At 43.2% G+C, this 17,441-nt stretch overlaps 1 protein-coding gene across 1 annotated transcript in view; it reads right to left on the bottom strand.

Moving 5' to 3' along the window:
• The window catches only part of CEP192 (centrosomal protein 192), a 215,417-nt gene that overhangs the window by 125,300 nt on the left and 72,676 nt on the right, over positions 1 to 17,441 (bottom strand). Inside the window, exons 21-26 of the mRNA XM_075124731.1 lie at positions 11,956 to 12,146; positions 8,356 to 8,713; positions 7,533 to 7,697; positions 4,515 to 4,579; positions 4,218 to 4,421; positions 2,804 to 2,924 (exon numbers count right to left, since the gene is read on the bottom strand). Coding sequence (XP_074980832.1) covers positions 2,804 to 2,924; positions 4,218 to 4,421; positions 4,515 to 4,579; positions 7,533 to 7,697; positions 8,356 to 8,713; positions 11,956 to 12,146 — 1,104 coding nt within the window. The remainder of the gene's footprint in view (positions 1 to 2,803; positions 2,925 to 4,217; positions 4,422 to 4,514; positions 4,580 to 7,532; positions 7,698 to 8,355; positions 8,714 to 11,955; positions 12,147 to 17,441) is intronic.

The following is a 17,441-nucleotide window of genomic DNA, read 5'->3' as shown; positions in this document are numbered from 1 at the left end:
AGAAGGTGCAAGAAATCAGAGTGAGAAATTACAATACTCACAGAGGAAGACTCCTTCTATCTCCCATTGGAGGTTGGCTTATAATTGAGGCTTAAGTATTTATATCCCTTCCAAAAGCAAGAAATAGCAAGTCAAAACTTTTCTGTGACCATGGAAATAAAGTCCTGGGTAGAGAAGACTAACTTTCAAGACAGTTCACATAAAGGATACAAAAAAGAGGGAGTTCAAGTCCTCCTCCTAGTTCTCCACTGGCCCAGAAGGTGTTTTGTCCTTGCTAGATACCCAAGAATCCACACTGTACCTGTAGAACTTGAAGCAAGAACTTCATCCAGTCAGGGAACACCTTTTTTGTGTTGGAGTTGCAGTTCTTCAGGCCAGGGTGGGCCCACAATGTGCCAGTCCAACTTAGCCCTATACCAGTGTTTGGCTGGCAGGGAACAGGCAGGGCATAATTCACCCATTGTAGAACCTGTAAATGCTGTTTCACATAGGAATACCACTTGAATTTAAGCCAGGTGTTTGCAGGACAGCGCTGCCATGCCTGAATGAGCACAAAGGAGTCCAGCAGGGAGGCACCGCAGCAGCAGATCCGATGCACGTACTATTTATCCAATCCAGAAAAAGGAGGAGGAGAAGGAAGATTGTAAATCACAACTTCATGAAACAAAAATAAAAATTTTAGAACAAAATGGTCAGGAGAAACTGACCAACTTGTTCCACTGCCAGAACAGAAAATCTGGGTTCCTGAACTGAAGGGCAGAACTTAGTCCTGAAGCCTCCAAAAACAACATTGGACCACAATTCCACAGGTCACAGCATTAGCACAATGAATGAATGAATGAGAGAAACTGTGCAACAGAAAGTAAGTATCACTGAAAAAAGAGAAGTGATGAAGGTTTTAGATTAGTGAATCATGTTGTTACTCATGTTCGCTGGCTGACAGCTCACAGTACTAGGCCTTGTGGATTAAGAGGAAATCAGAGTTGTTTGGGGGTGGAGATATTAATGTATGGTACTTAATTTATTTCAAACCCTAAACAGCAAGTAACAGGATGTGTTGCCGTAAAGTAGGCCTAATTGCTACAAAGTTTACTTCATTATAACACACATGCTAAATCCCCATAAGGGCACTTTAAAGAAGTCAGTGGTAGGTTTCTGAACCTGGTAATTTAGGGCAGTTGAAATTTATTAATTCAAGCTGGTGGACTCTAGATGTGTACTTTTGCCAGTTTTCCCCTCAAACGGCCCTCCTATATGAGGTACAGAATTAGTTTAGAATAGTTGTTTGCTCTCCAACGTGGAAGCCAGAGCTGTCACTTGATGATGGTACTGGGGACCACAGCTCTTGTTGCAGAGAGCATGACATCCTTAGAACCATCATCAAAAAAAATTCATGTTGTCAAAAAGTCTGATATTGGAGCTTTTCATTGGTGCACACGTCCGTGGGTTTTGAGGTCAACGCACCAGAACAGAGGCCCTGTTAGTGGACCTCCCAAAGAGTACTGTAGCCAGCACTGCTTCGAGAGAGATAGAGGATGCTTTCAAGTCCTTTTATAGTGTGCTCTTGATCTTTTGGTCAGAGGTTCTTTGGGTTAGTAACTGCTGCATGGGAGACTGCCATATCTTGTGAATGACAAAAACAGATGCCACCAACAACATGGAGTTTATTCCTGGATACGTTCAAATTTCAGGGCTTTTTGGCAGTCTCTTTCCTTCACTTAGAATTTTCCTCTCTTCCTATAAGACTTATTCCAATGAAGCATGGAAGGGAATAATAAAGTCCACAATAGTTTTCTTTAGTTTTGATTCACTTTCATCATTTCAATAGCTACTATGATTCTCCTGGTCATTTTCTCAAGCAATTTCGGAGAGTGTGGGCGTGTTGTTTAGTGGGTTCCTCACCTTTATGGTGGGATTCCAAAAGGGTATTGTCTTCCTGAGAGGAGATATGTTTTTGGCTGACATTGTGCTGCTCCTGGTGAAAGAGGCTGCAGAGGGAAGTATTAAGAGGAAGTTTGAGTGCTGCACCATGACAAAAAAGAGTATGAAACTTCTTGAAGATTCTGGAGGCTTTTCCTCCCCTGAGCTCTAACAGCGTAGGTCTCTGGGACCTTAATTCTGCAGTGAGGAGGGAACCTGAGGATGCCCGACTCCCCACTCTGCTCCCCAGACAATTATCTATTTTATTAGATAACTGAATTATGGGATTTTTTCCTTTAAGGGTGATGTCCAGAGTAGGTTCACAGAAATGTCCCACCCCCACAACATTTACCCTCTACTCACAAGCAAAAGCTTGTTCTTCCCACCACTTCAAAAAATTGAAGTAAACAAATTACTGCAAGTTCTAGGTTATGACCCTCACCCTTACCTTGCCCACCCAATGTCTACTGTCTCTCCAGGTAGGGACCTAGTCTTGTATTCCTGTACAAAAGTAGACATCTAGATGATGTTGTGTAAATAGTATTTAACTAGTAATAGGCTAAATAAGTGCTAAGTGTCCCAAAGTGACCCGCAAGACTTGAAAATGTAATTTCCTGCAATTTTCCAGTGTTCATGACAGATGCTGAGATGGCCAGAACAAATCAATTTTCTCTCAGGCATTAGAACCTTATGTAGTCCTTATAAAGATTTTATGTTCTTTAATCTTAGAAAAGAAAATAACTATTGGTGAAAAACATTTCAGTGATTGCCCCCTTTGACAATTCATTCATAACAGTCTTCACTAATTTTAATGGTTAGGAATATTCACATATAGCTACCAATTCTCTAAATTGATCCTGCTATTTTACCCATTTTATAGTACCTGGAAAAAACGTATCAGAAGTCTGTGAACGCTCAGAGTTGCCTCTTGATGCATCAGACTGCCTCAACAAAGCTACAGGTTGCCTTTTCTCTGGAGATGTAATATGGTAACCAAAAGATGGCTGTAAAAAATAAGTCAGTGATTTTTTTCCTCAAGTATTGTAACACCCTAAAAATTGTCTGTAGAGTGTTTAGGTAGCATACAAAAAAAACACACTACGTAATTTTTCTCATCGTTAAAACATTTTTGTTTAGTTAAACAGATTTTTCTCACTCTACCCCAAAAGAGGATAATCGCCACAGACCTCCAATAATCCTCTGTATCTGGCCTACTTTTACTACATACTATAGCCCAGGAGTGGGCAATAATTTTCACAGGAGGGCCACTCCACAAATTTTGGGAATTTATCAGAGGCCGCACATTTCTACTTTATTAATGGAGGGGGTGCAGGGCCTGGGAGGGAGTTTGGGTGCAGGAGGGAGCTCCAGGCTGGTACAAAGTTTTGCGGTGCAGGAGAGGGTGAAGGGTGTGGGTTCTCGGAGGGAGTTGGGTGCAGGAGGGGGCTCCAGGCGGGGGGTTGGGGTGCAGGAGGAGTTGCAGTGTCTGGGAGGGACTTTGGGTGCAGGAGGGGTTGCAAGGTGCAGGCTCTGGCTGGGAGGCACTTACCATAGGAGGCTCCTAGCCTATGGCATAGCAGGGTTCAGGCAGGCTGCGTGCATGCCGTGGCCCCACATCACTCCCAGAAGCATTTCTGCACACCTCTCAGGGGGAAAGTGGAGCAGCAGGTCTCCATGCACTGCCCATACCCGCAAGCACCGCCCTCACAGCTCCCATTGGCCAGTTTCTGGCCAATGGGAGCTGTGAGGACAGTGCTGAGGGCAGGGGTAGTGAGCGGAGCCGCCTCCCCACCCGCCAGGGACACGCAGAGTTATGTCAGCAGCAGCCAGCCACTTCTGGGAGCGGCGTGAGGCCGTGACAGGCATGTAGCCTGCTTGAGCACCCCTGAGTAGTGAGACTTTTAGTGGCCCAGACTCTGAAATTGCGAGGGGGCAGAGGAGGCCGGACAGAAATGTTAGATGGGCCAGATGCGGACCGTGGGAACGTATTTTGCCCACCGCTGCTATAGCCCAATGTACAATATCACTTCTTCAAAAGGTGGAAATTGAAACCCACTGGTAGTCAAAGTGGCCCCTTAAATAAACACAAGGCATGCCCTATACCCGCTCTCTAATAACTCCCAACCTGGGAAACAAAACTCATCCAATATCTCTCACATGCTAGAACAGAGTATCTAGAAGATCAGACTCTTCTGGAAGCATTAGTTACCAATGCAACAGAAGAACAAGAGTTCCAGCTATGGTCCTCTTGTCCTTTCCTTCAGTTCTTTGCATGAAAATGCTAGTCAGCCACATACCCTTCTCACATCAGTGCCTCCGCCAAGACAGCCAAGAGCTTCTGATCTCTGACCAAAGAACTCCCCCAAAGACAAACGTAAGTAGCTAGCATCTTTACTAAGATCAGATGTTGTATGGGACGCTCTCAGCAGGTTATAGCTATTGGCAGATTTCCATGATGTATCCTCTATTTCAGATGTATTGTGCGTGTCTATTTTCTCTTCCTGTGAATAAAAAATCATTTTGAAAGTTGTTCAAAATAAGTAGATCACCCTTCTGCAGTTCTCAGAAAGTTAACTTTTTATAAAGTCACTAACCTGCAAAAACCTGTGATCCCTCTCAAATTCTTCTTGATCTTGTGCAATCTTAGCTATTGCTTCAGCTTTAAAAAATGAAAATAATTAACTACAACATAGCCATTGATATAAAACTGATTTGAAATTAAAATTTCTAAGTTTGCAGCATTTTTCCAAGTCAATGACAGATGCTTTATACTAAAGCATGTGTAACTATGCATACAAGGCAGCAAGGGCCAGATTTACAAAGGTATATAGACACACAAAGATGCAAGTGCGGGATTTACAAAAGCCCCTGCTTTGAATACCTTTGTAAATCTAGTCCCTACTCCTTAAGTGTAAAAAAAATTAAGCTTTCATTTTAGATGTAATTTAGTCGTCCTGGCAGCTAAAAAAGCCATAGTTGTCAATACTTTTTTTGACAGGTTTCAGAGTAGCAGCCATGTTGATCTGTATTCGCAAAAAGAAAAAGAGTACTTGTGGCACCTTAGAGACTAACAAATTTGAGCATAAGCTTTCCTGAGCATCCAATGAAGTGAGCTGTAGCTCACAAAAGCTTATGCTCAAATAAATTTGTTAGTCTTTAAGGTGCCACAAGTACTCCTTTTCTTTTTGCGAATACTTTTTTGGTACAGTGTCTGTAGAAATAGGCCCTACAGTGTTGAAGACTATCTCAAACAGACCTCTGAACTAGCTTTTGACTTTCAAACCCATGTATCCTCCATGAAAATTTTTCAAACTTTTAAAATGCCTCCCATGAATTAAAGGATTTCAGAGTTGTAGTGTACCAGTTTTTGCAACACCCACATACAATAACCAATATGGTAAATTTAACACAGCTTTATTTTTCAGATGTACATGCTTGAATTGCACTGCATTACTATTATTACAAAATAATAAATGCGTTGGTCCCTACAATAAGCAGTTGTGACTGAGAACATAGGTCTATCGTAAGGTTACTATGCAAGCTTACTTGTCTCCTAGTACATGTGCATTATGATACATTGTGTGATCACAGAATTAGAGACTGTAACAAGCCTGTTCATTCAGCCTACAGAATGAATTGAGAATGTTACAGGGCTGTGTTGTGAAGTAAGGCTGTTTTCCACATGACCCTTGACTCATTTGAAGCAGAAGTTGAAAGGTGTTTAGTAAATGAACAAGGGGAACACCAGGTAGTACGGGGGGGGGAGAGAGAGAGATGATCTGGTGGTTAAGTACAGAACTGGCAACTAGGATAACTCCTATCCTTGCTCTGCCACAGACTTCTAAAAATTAAGTCACTATAGCAACTACTTTTGAAGATTCTAGTTAGTTTTGTGTTCCTACAATTCTGTGCGCAACACTTAGACATCTAGGACCTTGCTTTCGGAAATGCTAAGCATTCAGCCCTGAAGTTTATAGGAGTTGCAAATGCCCAGTACCTTTGGAAAAAGCATCCCCTAGAGGTCAAGTTGTGCACCCAAAGTTAATGAATGCTTACAATTCTGCCCAAGTCTGTTTGTACTCTGTTCCTGGCTGCAAAATAAGGATATTACTTCTATTAATTACCAAAGTGATGATAAAAAAACAAATGGTTTGTGAGACATTCACTCTGCTGGTGACCAAAATAAGAATACCCGTGCAGAAATAAAATATTCCACATTCAGTTCAACATTTGACTGGCACGTAGTAAATATGACCATCCACTGAATAAGGATGCAGCAGTGAATGTCAGCCTCATTTGCTGAGCACCATATATCCCAGGAAGTGAGTAAGGGTTGTGTCCTGTGGAAAAGGACTCATAGAACTAAGACCATCTGAATGCACGCACACTCAAAAGGGAAAGCAATTAAGGTTTTTTCCTAACTTAGAAATTGACTTTGCAACCTTTAAATATTTAATAAAGCATTTAGTAAGAAATTAGAATATATACAGTTCAGAAAATGCAGCTTCCCGTAGAACTACGGACGTTAAAAGGGAGAAGAAACATTTTGCAAGGGAGTTTCCTCTGGTTTTGGGAGATTTCCATATCCACAGGGTGATACAGAATGACTATAATAGCCTCTCTGTGGGATCATAGGGTGGCAGTGACCAATTTCCAAAAGCAATTTTGTTCTACACTCCTGTACCATTGGGACATCCTGTCTCAGTTCACTTACACAACAGTAATCAGACATCTGTGAGAGAGTTAACAGATCCTTTAAACCACAATCCTCACTGGAGGATGGAGGGAGAAGACATGGGAAAGAACCATTAGCTATATCTAAGGCTAAGATTTTGTCTTGGTTATTTTTAGTAGAAGTCATGGCCAGGTCACAGGCAACAAACAAAAATTCACGGAAGCCGTGACCTGTCTGACTTTTGCTGCTGCAACTCCATAGTTTCTCCCATCACCATGGTGGCTGGGATCTGTGGGGTTCCGCCTTCCACCTAGGGCATCTGGGAGCTGCAGGGTGAGCATATTTCCCAAAGAGAAAACGGGACACCCCAGCTGATCGCTGAGGCATCCCCCTCCCTCCACATGAGGCTGTCACCCATCACTGGAACCCTGAGGAGTACCCCTTCAGGCGTCTGTCACCTGTCTCTGAAACTTTGCAGGGGGCCCCTGTCACTTGTCGCTGCTGTCACCGGACCCCAGCCATGGCCCCACTGGCTGTCACCTAGGGTGACCAGATGTCCCAATTTTATAGGGACAGTCCCGATATTTGGGGCTTTTCTTATATAGGTGCCAATTACCCCCCCACACCCCGTCCCAATTTTCCACACTTACAGGTCACCCTACTGTTACCTCCAGAGTCCTCCAGCCCCTGGGACTAAAGCAGAGAATGTCACGGAGGTCTCTGGAAGTCACGGATTCTGTGGCTTCCATGACATAAACATAGTCTTAACCATATGATCCATTCTTGGAAAATCCTTAAATTCCCAGGACCAGAGGCTTATACTTGACGCCAGGGGTCATGTTAGCACCAATCATTCCTATGTTCATGTATAGGAAAGAAAGCAGTCTTATTATATGCAACTGAGTCGTCAATAGAAGAAGAAAAAAAGGTTACTTACATGCGGTTATGAAGTCTTCACTTATTTTATTGTCTGCAGGCAGATTTAAGTCTTGCTCTTTATCAAATGAGGTATAATATGCCAGATCAGTCACCCATTTTCCCTCTTCATTTTGATAGACAACACTGTGTGGTGGGTCATCCAGGCCATAAAATACTGAATTTACTTTAGATCAAGATAAAGGGGTACAAAAAAAAAGCAGTCTCTTAAATTTTAGCAATTTGTTTGCTGGTTAGCTACATTTTCTAACTTGTAATTTATATTAGTTACCTTCATTGAAATAACATTTTTATGAACTGTACAGACACTCCACAATTTAAGCTTTACTGTGTGATTTAATATATTAAATATCAATAAACAACGGTATTCAAAACTGAACTAGAAATTTCTTCTAGTTAAGTTAGACTTAGGCCTGGTCTACACTGGGGGCTGGGGGGAGGGAGAGCGACCTAAGATACGCAACTTCAGCTACAAGAATAGCGTACCTGAAGTCAACGTATCTTAGGTTGACTTACCTCACAGCATGGGATTGACTGCCGCTGCTCCCCCATCAACTCTACTTCCGTCTGTCACTGCAGAGGAGTACAGGAGTCGACGGCAGAGCGATCAGGGATCGATTTATTGCGATTTATTTACACTGGACATGATAAAATTGATCCCTGATAGATGGATCACTACCCGCCCGTGTAGACGTACCCTTAGATCTTTTCTTACAAGCTTCTGGTATATTTAGAAAAAAGCTTAACTTGCAATTTTAGTTCCCTCACCACACAAACTAATCTTGTCTCATTTGCCCTAATGGGCTATTTCTACAGCAACTGACCTTCCTCTGTTGTATCTTGATATTCATTTGCTCTACCACCAGCAGTTGGAGACAGGTAAGTATCAGCCAGACCAAGTTCACAATCATCAGCTGGATTTGTATCAGTCACAACTGCATTTTCATTAACAGGACTTTGAGGACCTGTGTCATACACAAATACTCCATCTGTCAAGTGCAATACTTCAGCCTCAGATGAAAAAGCATGACACAAGTTAGAGGATTGTGTTCTCTGCTCTAAAATGGCATCGGAGAGATCAGCCACCGTCTTATTGATGCCCATGTGCTGAAGGTATAATGAATCTAGTTTGAATTCAGCAAGACTGATGGAATCTAGTACATCTTCACCATTTATGGCATCCTTAAGAACAAAAAAAAAAAATTAACTAAGTAGTTCGCACTTTGTACACAAACAAAACTAGCAAGTGTTTCAGTTAGATTCTAGTCCAGTTTACACAGATTAGGTCTCAGTAGTAGCTGTGTTAGTCTGTATCAGCAGAAAGCGAGAAGTACTTGTGGCACCTTAGAGACTAACAAATTTATTTGAGCATAAGCTTTCGTGGGCTAAAGCCCACTTCGTCAGATGCATGCAGTGGAAAATACAATAGGAAGATAGATATATGTACACGCACACACACAGAACATGAAAAAATGGGGGTGCCATACCAACCCTTAACAAGTCCAATCCATTAAGGTGGATTATCATCAGCAGGAGAAAAAAAACTTTTGTAGTGATGATCAGGATGGCCCATTTCAAACAGCTGACAAGAAGGTGCAAGTAACAGTAGGGGGAAAATTACCATGGGGAAATAGTTTTTAGTTAGTGTAATGACTCATCCACACCCAGTCTTTATTCAAGACTACCCACCTGCTGAAGTGAAGAAACAGGTGGACAGAGCCAGAAGAATACCCAGAAGAGGCCCAACAAAGAAAGTAACAGAACGCCACTAGCCAACCCTTAGCCCCCAACTAAAACCTCTCCAGCGCAACATCAAAGATCTACAACCAATCCTGAAGGACGATCCCTCACTCTCACAGATCTTGTGAGACAGGCCAGTCCTCACTTACAGACAGCCCCCCAACCTGAAGCAAATACTCACCAGCAACCACACACCAAACAACAAAAACACTAACCCAGGAACCTATCCTTGCAATAAAGCCCGCTGCCAACTATATCCACATATCTATTCAAGGGACACCATCATAGGACCTAATCACATCAGCCACACCATCAGAGGCTCGTTTACCTGCACTTCTACCAACGTGATATATGCCATCATGTGCCAATAATGCCCCTGTGCCACGTACATTGGCCAAACTGGACAATCTCTACTTAAAAAAATAAATGGACACAAATCAGACATCAAAAATTATAACATTCAAAAACCAGTCAGAGAACACTTCAGCCTCCCTGGACACTCAATTACAGACCTAAAAGTCGGAATTATTCAACAAAAAAACTTCAAAAATAGACTCCAATGAGAAACTGAAGAATTGGAATTAATTTGCAAACTGGACACCATTAAATTAGGCTTGAATAAAGACTGAAATGGATGAGTCATTACATCAACTAAAAACTATTTCCCCATGCTAATTTTCCCCCTACTGTTACTCACACCTTCCTGTAAACTGTTTGAAATGGGCCATCCTGATTATCACTACAAAAGGTTTTTTTCCCTCCTCCTGCTAATAGCCCACCTTAATCAATTGGTCTCGTTAAGAGTTGGTATGGCAACCCCCATTTTTTCATGTTGTGTGTGTGTGTGTATCTATCTTCTGACTGTGTTTTCCAGTACATGCATCTGATGAAATGGGCTTGAGCCCACGAAAACTCTAGGAAAGCTATTTTGAAACCACCCTGAAATACTCCAGGAAGATTACTCCTGGGGGAATTTTGCACCACTGCGCATGCACAGAATTTATGTCCCTGCAGACCTCTTTGCTTCCCTGCAGAAACATGACTGACAGGGAAGCAAAGGGAAACCACAAGAGTGGTCATACGACCCGCCCCACCAGTATGTTTCGGGTGCCCAGGGCAGCCAGCAGAGAGGTAAATCGCTATGGGGCAGGGGGTGGGACTGGGGAAGACCCAGTTGACGGCTCCGACCCTGTGACGGGCTCAACTGCTAGTCCCAACTAGGCTGGGGAGGATGGGACTTCCTCTTCCCCTGCAGGGCACCTGGGGCCGGGTCAGACCCACCCCCAGATTTCTCCCCCAGCTACAGGAAGCTCTGCAAAAACACACACACCTGCTCCCTGCTTCCTGAACCCATCACTCCTCAGCTTCAGGGGGAAGGATCCCTGTACAGGGAGCTGCTCCCCCATTTACCCAACCCTGAGGCATCCGACCCCCTCATACTGAGACCCTCTCACTGAGCCTCACCCCACCCATGCACTCAGAACCCTCCCTGATGAGCACCACTCCCCTTGTACCTGAACCACCCCGACAAGCCACCCGCACCAGGATCCCCATCCCACACCACCAAGCCCCAACCAGCTGCACCTGGATCACCACACCACTGAGCCCCACTCCCCCAGGACCTGAAACCCCCCACGCCATGAGCACTCCACACCCAACCCCCCTCACCTCCTCCAAGCTCTATCCTCCCACACACCAGATTCTCCCTACCCACCACTGAGCGCCAACCACCTTCACCTGGACCCCTCTGCGGAGTCCCATTACAGTTGCACCTAGAACCCCCCAACAAGCTCCTGTGCATCCAGACCCACCCACTGCACCCAGATTCCCCACTGAGCCACACGCACCAAACTGCCCCACACAGAACTCTCTCAACCCACATCTGGATCCCTCCACACTAAGCCCCTCCATACTTTGATCCTTCCTTGCTGACCCTGCCAGCCCACCCTGGTGCACCTGGCACAGAGGGGGAGGGTCCTGGGTGTTTCTGGGGCAGGCCCATTTATTGCACTGTGTCAGGGTTGGATGCAGCCTCACCACTGAGTTCACGTGCTGGGGAAACTGCACAAACATCTTCCACCTCTGTGCAGGCAGTGGCCTGTGCTCCCCAATGCCACACTGGAGCCTCCACATTTATTGGACAAACAACATTTGCAGAATTTTAAAATATTGTGCGCAGAACTTTTTATTTTTTGTGTGCAGATTTTTAATTTTTTGGCATAGAATGCTCTCAGGAGTAGGAGATATACTAGTCTATTATATGGCCACCAAAAGAGGACCCATCTCAACCAACTCTGCTTCCCCTCTTCTGCGTCAGTCCTTAGAGCAGAGAGAAGACTCCAGAAGTACAGTTTCAGAAATCTGTACACATCAGCCCATTCGGCACTGTCTTGGAGGAGGGGGAAAGAAAGAGTTCGTATAGACTTCGTATAGATCTCCTCCCTGCTCGTCGCTAGAGGAGCAGCAGCCCTTCTGCTTCACATCCCACTACAGAGCCAAATACTATGTTTATTGACACCTGGAGTTACAGACGCATTGCAAAAGACCCCACACATCAGTAATACATAAGTCCTCAGAAAATTAAGACCGAAATTTTAATACAGACTTATTGGAAGCATTCAACCACAAAAAAGTTTGAATTTTTTCTTTGTTGTACAACAAGCAGTTCCTCAAACTTTTATTACCTCATTGTGAGTAGGAATATCATCAAGAGTTATATATTTGGAAGAAGCCTGGACTAAGACTTCATTTTTTTCTCCAGTTATATTTCTTCCAATTCCCCCTGTAACAAAACTCTGCATGTTAGGGGGAAATAATGGTACCAAAGCTGCTTCTTCATTTCCACTACCAAGATCTCCAAAGCCACAACCATTTCCTGCAGCATGAGAGAAATAAAGTGGTTTACTAGTATTAATTTAAGTTTTCTGCTGTGAGAACACCCACAAAGTAGTTCACTTTGGAAAGACTTACCATGAGGTAATTTTGGCTCTCTTGTAACTCACTGACTAACGTCCAATGATTTTAAAAACTGATTTTTGAGTGGTCTAATCTGAACTGGAGTGTTATATCTTACGTTGCTAAGCAAAACATAAAAGTGTAGGGTTTTTACTTGACCGATATGGACAGGTGCTGGTTTGCTCCTTGCTGGTATTAATATTACAAAAGAGGAGTCAATAGATTAGGGATTGTGACATGGAATAAAAAAAAATCAATATATGTCAAAGGATTTCTCTAATATTTTATGTACATGACACATTAAAACATTTGTGTAACAGCGGTTCCAGAAAATGTGCCATGAGTTACTTTCTCATATTCTTTCTAACAGAAGTTAGGTCTGGTTATGTTCAATTCATTAGCAGCTAATGAACAGTCCAAAATTGTATAATTACTTTCTACTGGAATTCTCTCCTTGATGGAGAGATCATTGTGAATACAACATGCCATCTCTCTCTCGCTTATGGCATCTGCAGAGCAACATCCTACGGATGCAGTTGTAGGTCCATAAGCCATTTCAAGGCCTCCTCTCTGATGTTTCCCATTTTTCTCTGTATGCCATAATTTATCTGTTTCAGTGCTATTTGAATATCAGTAGGGAATGGCAATTTGCCTTTTAGTTTACTGCTTTTGAGTCTCAGTCTGAACAATGGTTGCCGTTTCTCTGTCCATTCTGTCTACTAAGGAAATAATCCTGAAGTTGGAACTATTTGCAAGAGTATGATTTTTGAAGGTTAGGTTACTAGGCAAGTTGCTCAAACAAGCTATTTGCAGGTGCAAATCATCAAGTGATTCTATTAAAATTTACAGTCTGTAAATGAGTCTAAAGCATGCATTATCAGCAGAACTGACAAGTAGACATTTTTGCCAGGCAAGCATCATCACCTTCTGTAGTTTAATTTATTTAAAAAACTGCTCAAGCTTTATGCTGTTATGGAACATGAACTGAATGCAACTAATGCAGTAATGTCTTACTAAGTATGCAGAGACAGCCAGTACTGCCACTATTAGAGGAGCTAAGGGTAGAGCAGCCAGAGTAAGGTGTACTAGGTGGATGCTCACCATTGTAGTAGAGGGCCTTAGGGATCCAACCTACCCCATCCAAGGTCTGTGTGCATGTGGGAGCCCCTTAATGACACACCACCACCCCAGCAGATGACTGTATCTCACTGCACTTACTTCTGCCTCCCTCAGAGCCCCACATGCAGAAATCTTAGCTAGTATGGTAGGGACTCCCTTAAACCTTAAGACTCTTCTGCCTATTAGGGTGCTGTTAACAGGGCCAACTCCTTAGAAAAGAGGGTCCTGCTACAATGAAAGGCAGGGTACCCACCACTGCTGGTTTTTGGATGGCTGTGGATTCTGTTCCTCAGTCTGTTGTTCCCTGTATTTGGGCAGGCTGGGGGTATGTTCCAAGAAGGAGACACCTCTGCCCTTCCCCATCCAGAGGAAGGCTCTGGGCAGAGCCTACCAAAGTTAGCCCTATTGAGGGGAGGCAGCCCAGGATTAGTTATTAGAGTGGCCCACCATTAACTGATTGGTATATGGAGGGGGCAACATTACTGGGGGAACGCGTCAAGACTTAAGCTACCAGGAGACTACTGTTCAGGCCCAACCTAGTCAACAAAAGACTAAGCAGAAGAGGTGTAACTCAAGGCACCCACATACTTTGACATAGCAAGCAGACTTATTACTTGGGCTAGTAGGTGTTGGGTAAATTTTTGAAGTCATGTTTATAACCACACCAACAGCTACAGTTAAACACTCTAATCAGGAAGTGGTTGAATTAAAGTTACATGAGTATCTCAGTCACAAAGATTTCTATAAAAAGCTACTTCTGGGTCAAAACCCTTGATAAGTTTCATGCAAAGTAATCTGACAAAGTTAAGCAATTAAAAATTAGAAACTAAGAAAGGCCCTAGCACTGAGAAAAGGACACATTAGAACTACCCAATTAAGTGCCCAGCCAAAAAGAGAAAAATCCTAATATGCTATAGAAAATTGAAAATTTGTCAAACAAAAAAGTGTTACAAATATGCATAAAAGTTAGTTAGTTAGAAAGGGAAGAGAGAAAGTAGAGGGACATTTCTTTAAGTCTTTGTCTCAAGGCTATAGCAAAATACGCCTAAACCATCTTAAAATAGAAGGGCATAAAGCACGGGAAGCAAATAAAAATGTATTGGATTCTTTTGATTTATAACTGTATCATGAAGTATGTTCATTACAAAAATCTAAATTATGATTAGATAACAGAGACCATATCTAATAAATATGAGATAAGAGTTAGCAATAGATCACACAGAAGTTGTAAAAACAAAACAGTGACACTAACCTCAAAAACTGTCTTTACAGACAGAAAAAACCTAGAAGAATTAGATGAGATCAAGGAATGTTCAAGTGGTAGGAATCCCTAAGAAGAGAACCCAATGACCTGTCTAGCTTCAAGGAATTGATTCCTCAATTTATTTATTTATTTTTTAAAAGGTTAACCAACCAAGGAGCAAAAACAAGTCTAAGTGAGGAATACCCCATCTTTGAAAAGTGAAACTCACAATATCTGAGCTAAGGGACCATTCATGATTTCCCCCCAGTCCCAGTGATCTGCTCAGGTGATCCACCAAGCTGTTCTGAACACCAGAAAGGTAGGAAGCCTTTACGTGATTTACTTTGGACATACAAAACTTCCAAAGATGTATTGCCTTCTGACAAACGTGGTCTGATGTGGCCCCTCCCTCTGTTCACACAGAACTTCAACAGTGGCCTCTGTGAGGACGAAAATCCTGACAGGCCAGATGCATTGCCTGCAACTCCCGCACATTTATGTGGAGAGCCAAACCTTGATGAAACCATAGACCCTGAGTTGGTAGGTTTCCTAGTGAGCTCTCCAACCTAGAAAAGCATCTGTGAACAGAGTCAACATGGATAAAAGGGCAGGGCAGATGGAACTCCCATACATATTTTGGCCAGATCCAGCCGCCAGTCCAAGGTGTACGGCACTCCTGCAGACACTCAAATCAGCATGCCCAATGGGTGACTAGCCAGAAAGTACATAACTTCAACCAGCCTTGCAACTGCAACTTTGAGACGAAGTCTGGCATACCAAACCACATACATGTAAGTAGGCCACGTGCCCAGTAGTCTGAGGCAGTTTCTTATTGTTGTAAATAGATGGGCTCGGAGATCTATAGAAATGTTTAACAAGGTCTAGAATCTGGCTTGATGTACAAACACTCTGGTTACTATAGAATCCAGGATCACTCCTATAAATTCTAATTTCTGAACTGGGTAGAAGGCTGACTTATCTTCATTAATCAGCCCCAGAACACTGACGTTGTGTTGGATCCTGAACACACTGTCTACTCCTTGGAGCTTGGATTGACCTTGTATCAGCCAGTCATCTAGGTAAGGAAATACTTGCACCCCTGCTTTCCTTAGGAACACAGCTACCACCATGCATTTTGTAAACACTTGTGGGGCAGCAGACAGGCCAAAGGTAAACTGATAATGGGTGCTGATGACCAGAAATCTTAGGACTCTCCTGCAGCTTTGATGAATTGCCACATGAAAATATCCATCCTTCAAGTTGAGGGTAGCGTACCATTTGCCGGGACCCAGTGAGGAAGATAACGAAGTCTAGGGTGACCATGCAAAACATTTGTTCAAATTTTTCCAGTCAAGGCTGGTGCCAAGACCTCCTTTTGCCTTTGGAATCAGGAAATAGCGTGAATAGAAACCTCTCTTTCGCTTAAGAGTAGGAACCTCTTCAGTAGCTCTCAAACTGAGAAGAGACCGCACTTTTCAGATGAAGACATCTTCATGAGTGGTCCCTAAAGAGGAACATGGTGTGTGGAGAAGAAATAAACTGCAAGGTGTATCCCTGTTTCACAGTACTTAGGATTTATCAAACTGTGGTAATATGGGACCAAGCACATAGGAAATGGGTAATCTTCTACAAAAGAAAAAGGGATTGAGAAACTGGTACATTGCAATCTGGTACTTTGACAAAGCAGGCACACAGACTATTGGGGATTTCCTAACAGTCTGGGAGAACCAGCTGAAGTGAAAGAGTTCATCTTCTCCAGTTTCATCTTGTTTTCTATATTAATCAGGCTGTCTCAGTGGGAAAGGTAGGTATCTCTGCAGAGATTAAGCCAGAATTGTTTTCTTTTAGGGAAAGGCGTGCCAATTCTCAACAATTTCAACAAGGCTTTTGAATCTTTGAGACCGTGGAACATCTCATCCAATTTCTGCGAAAAAAAGATAGAACCTTCAAAAAGGAGATCATGCACAGGCTGCTAGACCTCCCGCTGACAGCCTGAGGATTGAAGCCATGAACATCTGCACATATTGCAGATGCCAGGGCTCCGGCCCCTGAATCTGCCCCACCTAAGGATGATTGCAGAGAGGTGCGAGCAATCATCTTGCACTCATCTAACTGAGCCTGGAATTCCTGTCTGGCATCCTCTGGCAACTGGTCTGAGAACTTAAGCATATTGTCCAAGAGGGAGATGTATCTATTCAATAATGCTTGTGGATTAGCAATGTGGAATTGTAGACAAGATGCAGAATAAATTTTTCTACCGAACAGGTCTAACTTCGTTACCTCTTTGCCCTTTGGGACAGAAGAGGGACAACCCTGACGCACTCTTTCATCCACTGCTGAAATAACTACGGAACCTTGAGAAGGATGGGTATATAAATGCTCATATCCTTGAAAACAGACATGGTACATCCTCTCTGTTCTTTTAGCTGTCGGAGGCAGAGAAGATGGCATCTGCCACAAGGATTTGGCAGGCTCTAGTATGTTGTCATTAATATGGCCTTCTAGCACAGTTCTGCCTGCCGAACCCAGAACGTCCACAAGTCTATGAGAAATCTCCTGGACCACCTTAACAGGGATATCAAGATACGTAGCTACTCTCTTTAAAAGATCTTGGTAAGCCCTGTAGCCATCGTGGACAGTTGCGGTATCCCAAGGACCTATGGTATCATTTGGTGACGAGGAAGAACACAAAGGAGACAGAGGCTGATACTCCTGCACTGCACAGGATGGAGGTTCTGAAATTTGCAAGCCATGAGGGTTTTGCTTGGAACTGACATCGGTAGCAACAAAAGCGTCCTGGACCTCCTCATGTGAACTAGCATCCCTCCTGCTAGGAGATCTAAAAGTCTGAGG

Source organism: Caretta caretta, chromosome 2, assembly GCF_965140235.1.
Source record: "Caretta caretta isolate rCarCar2 chromosome 2, rCarCar1.hap1, whole genome shotgun sequence".
In the NCBI taxonomy this organism is placed as follows: Eukaryota; Metazoa; Chordata; order Testudines; family Cheloniidae; genus Caretta; species Caretta caretta.
Note: the sequence above shows the minus strand (reverse complement) of the source record. Positions and strands in the feature narration are given on the sequence as shown.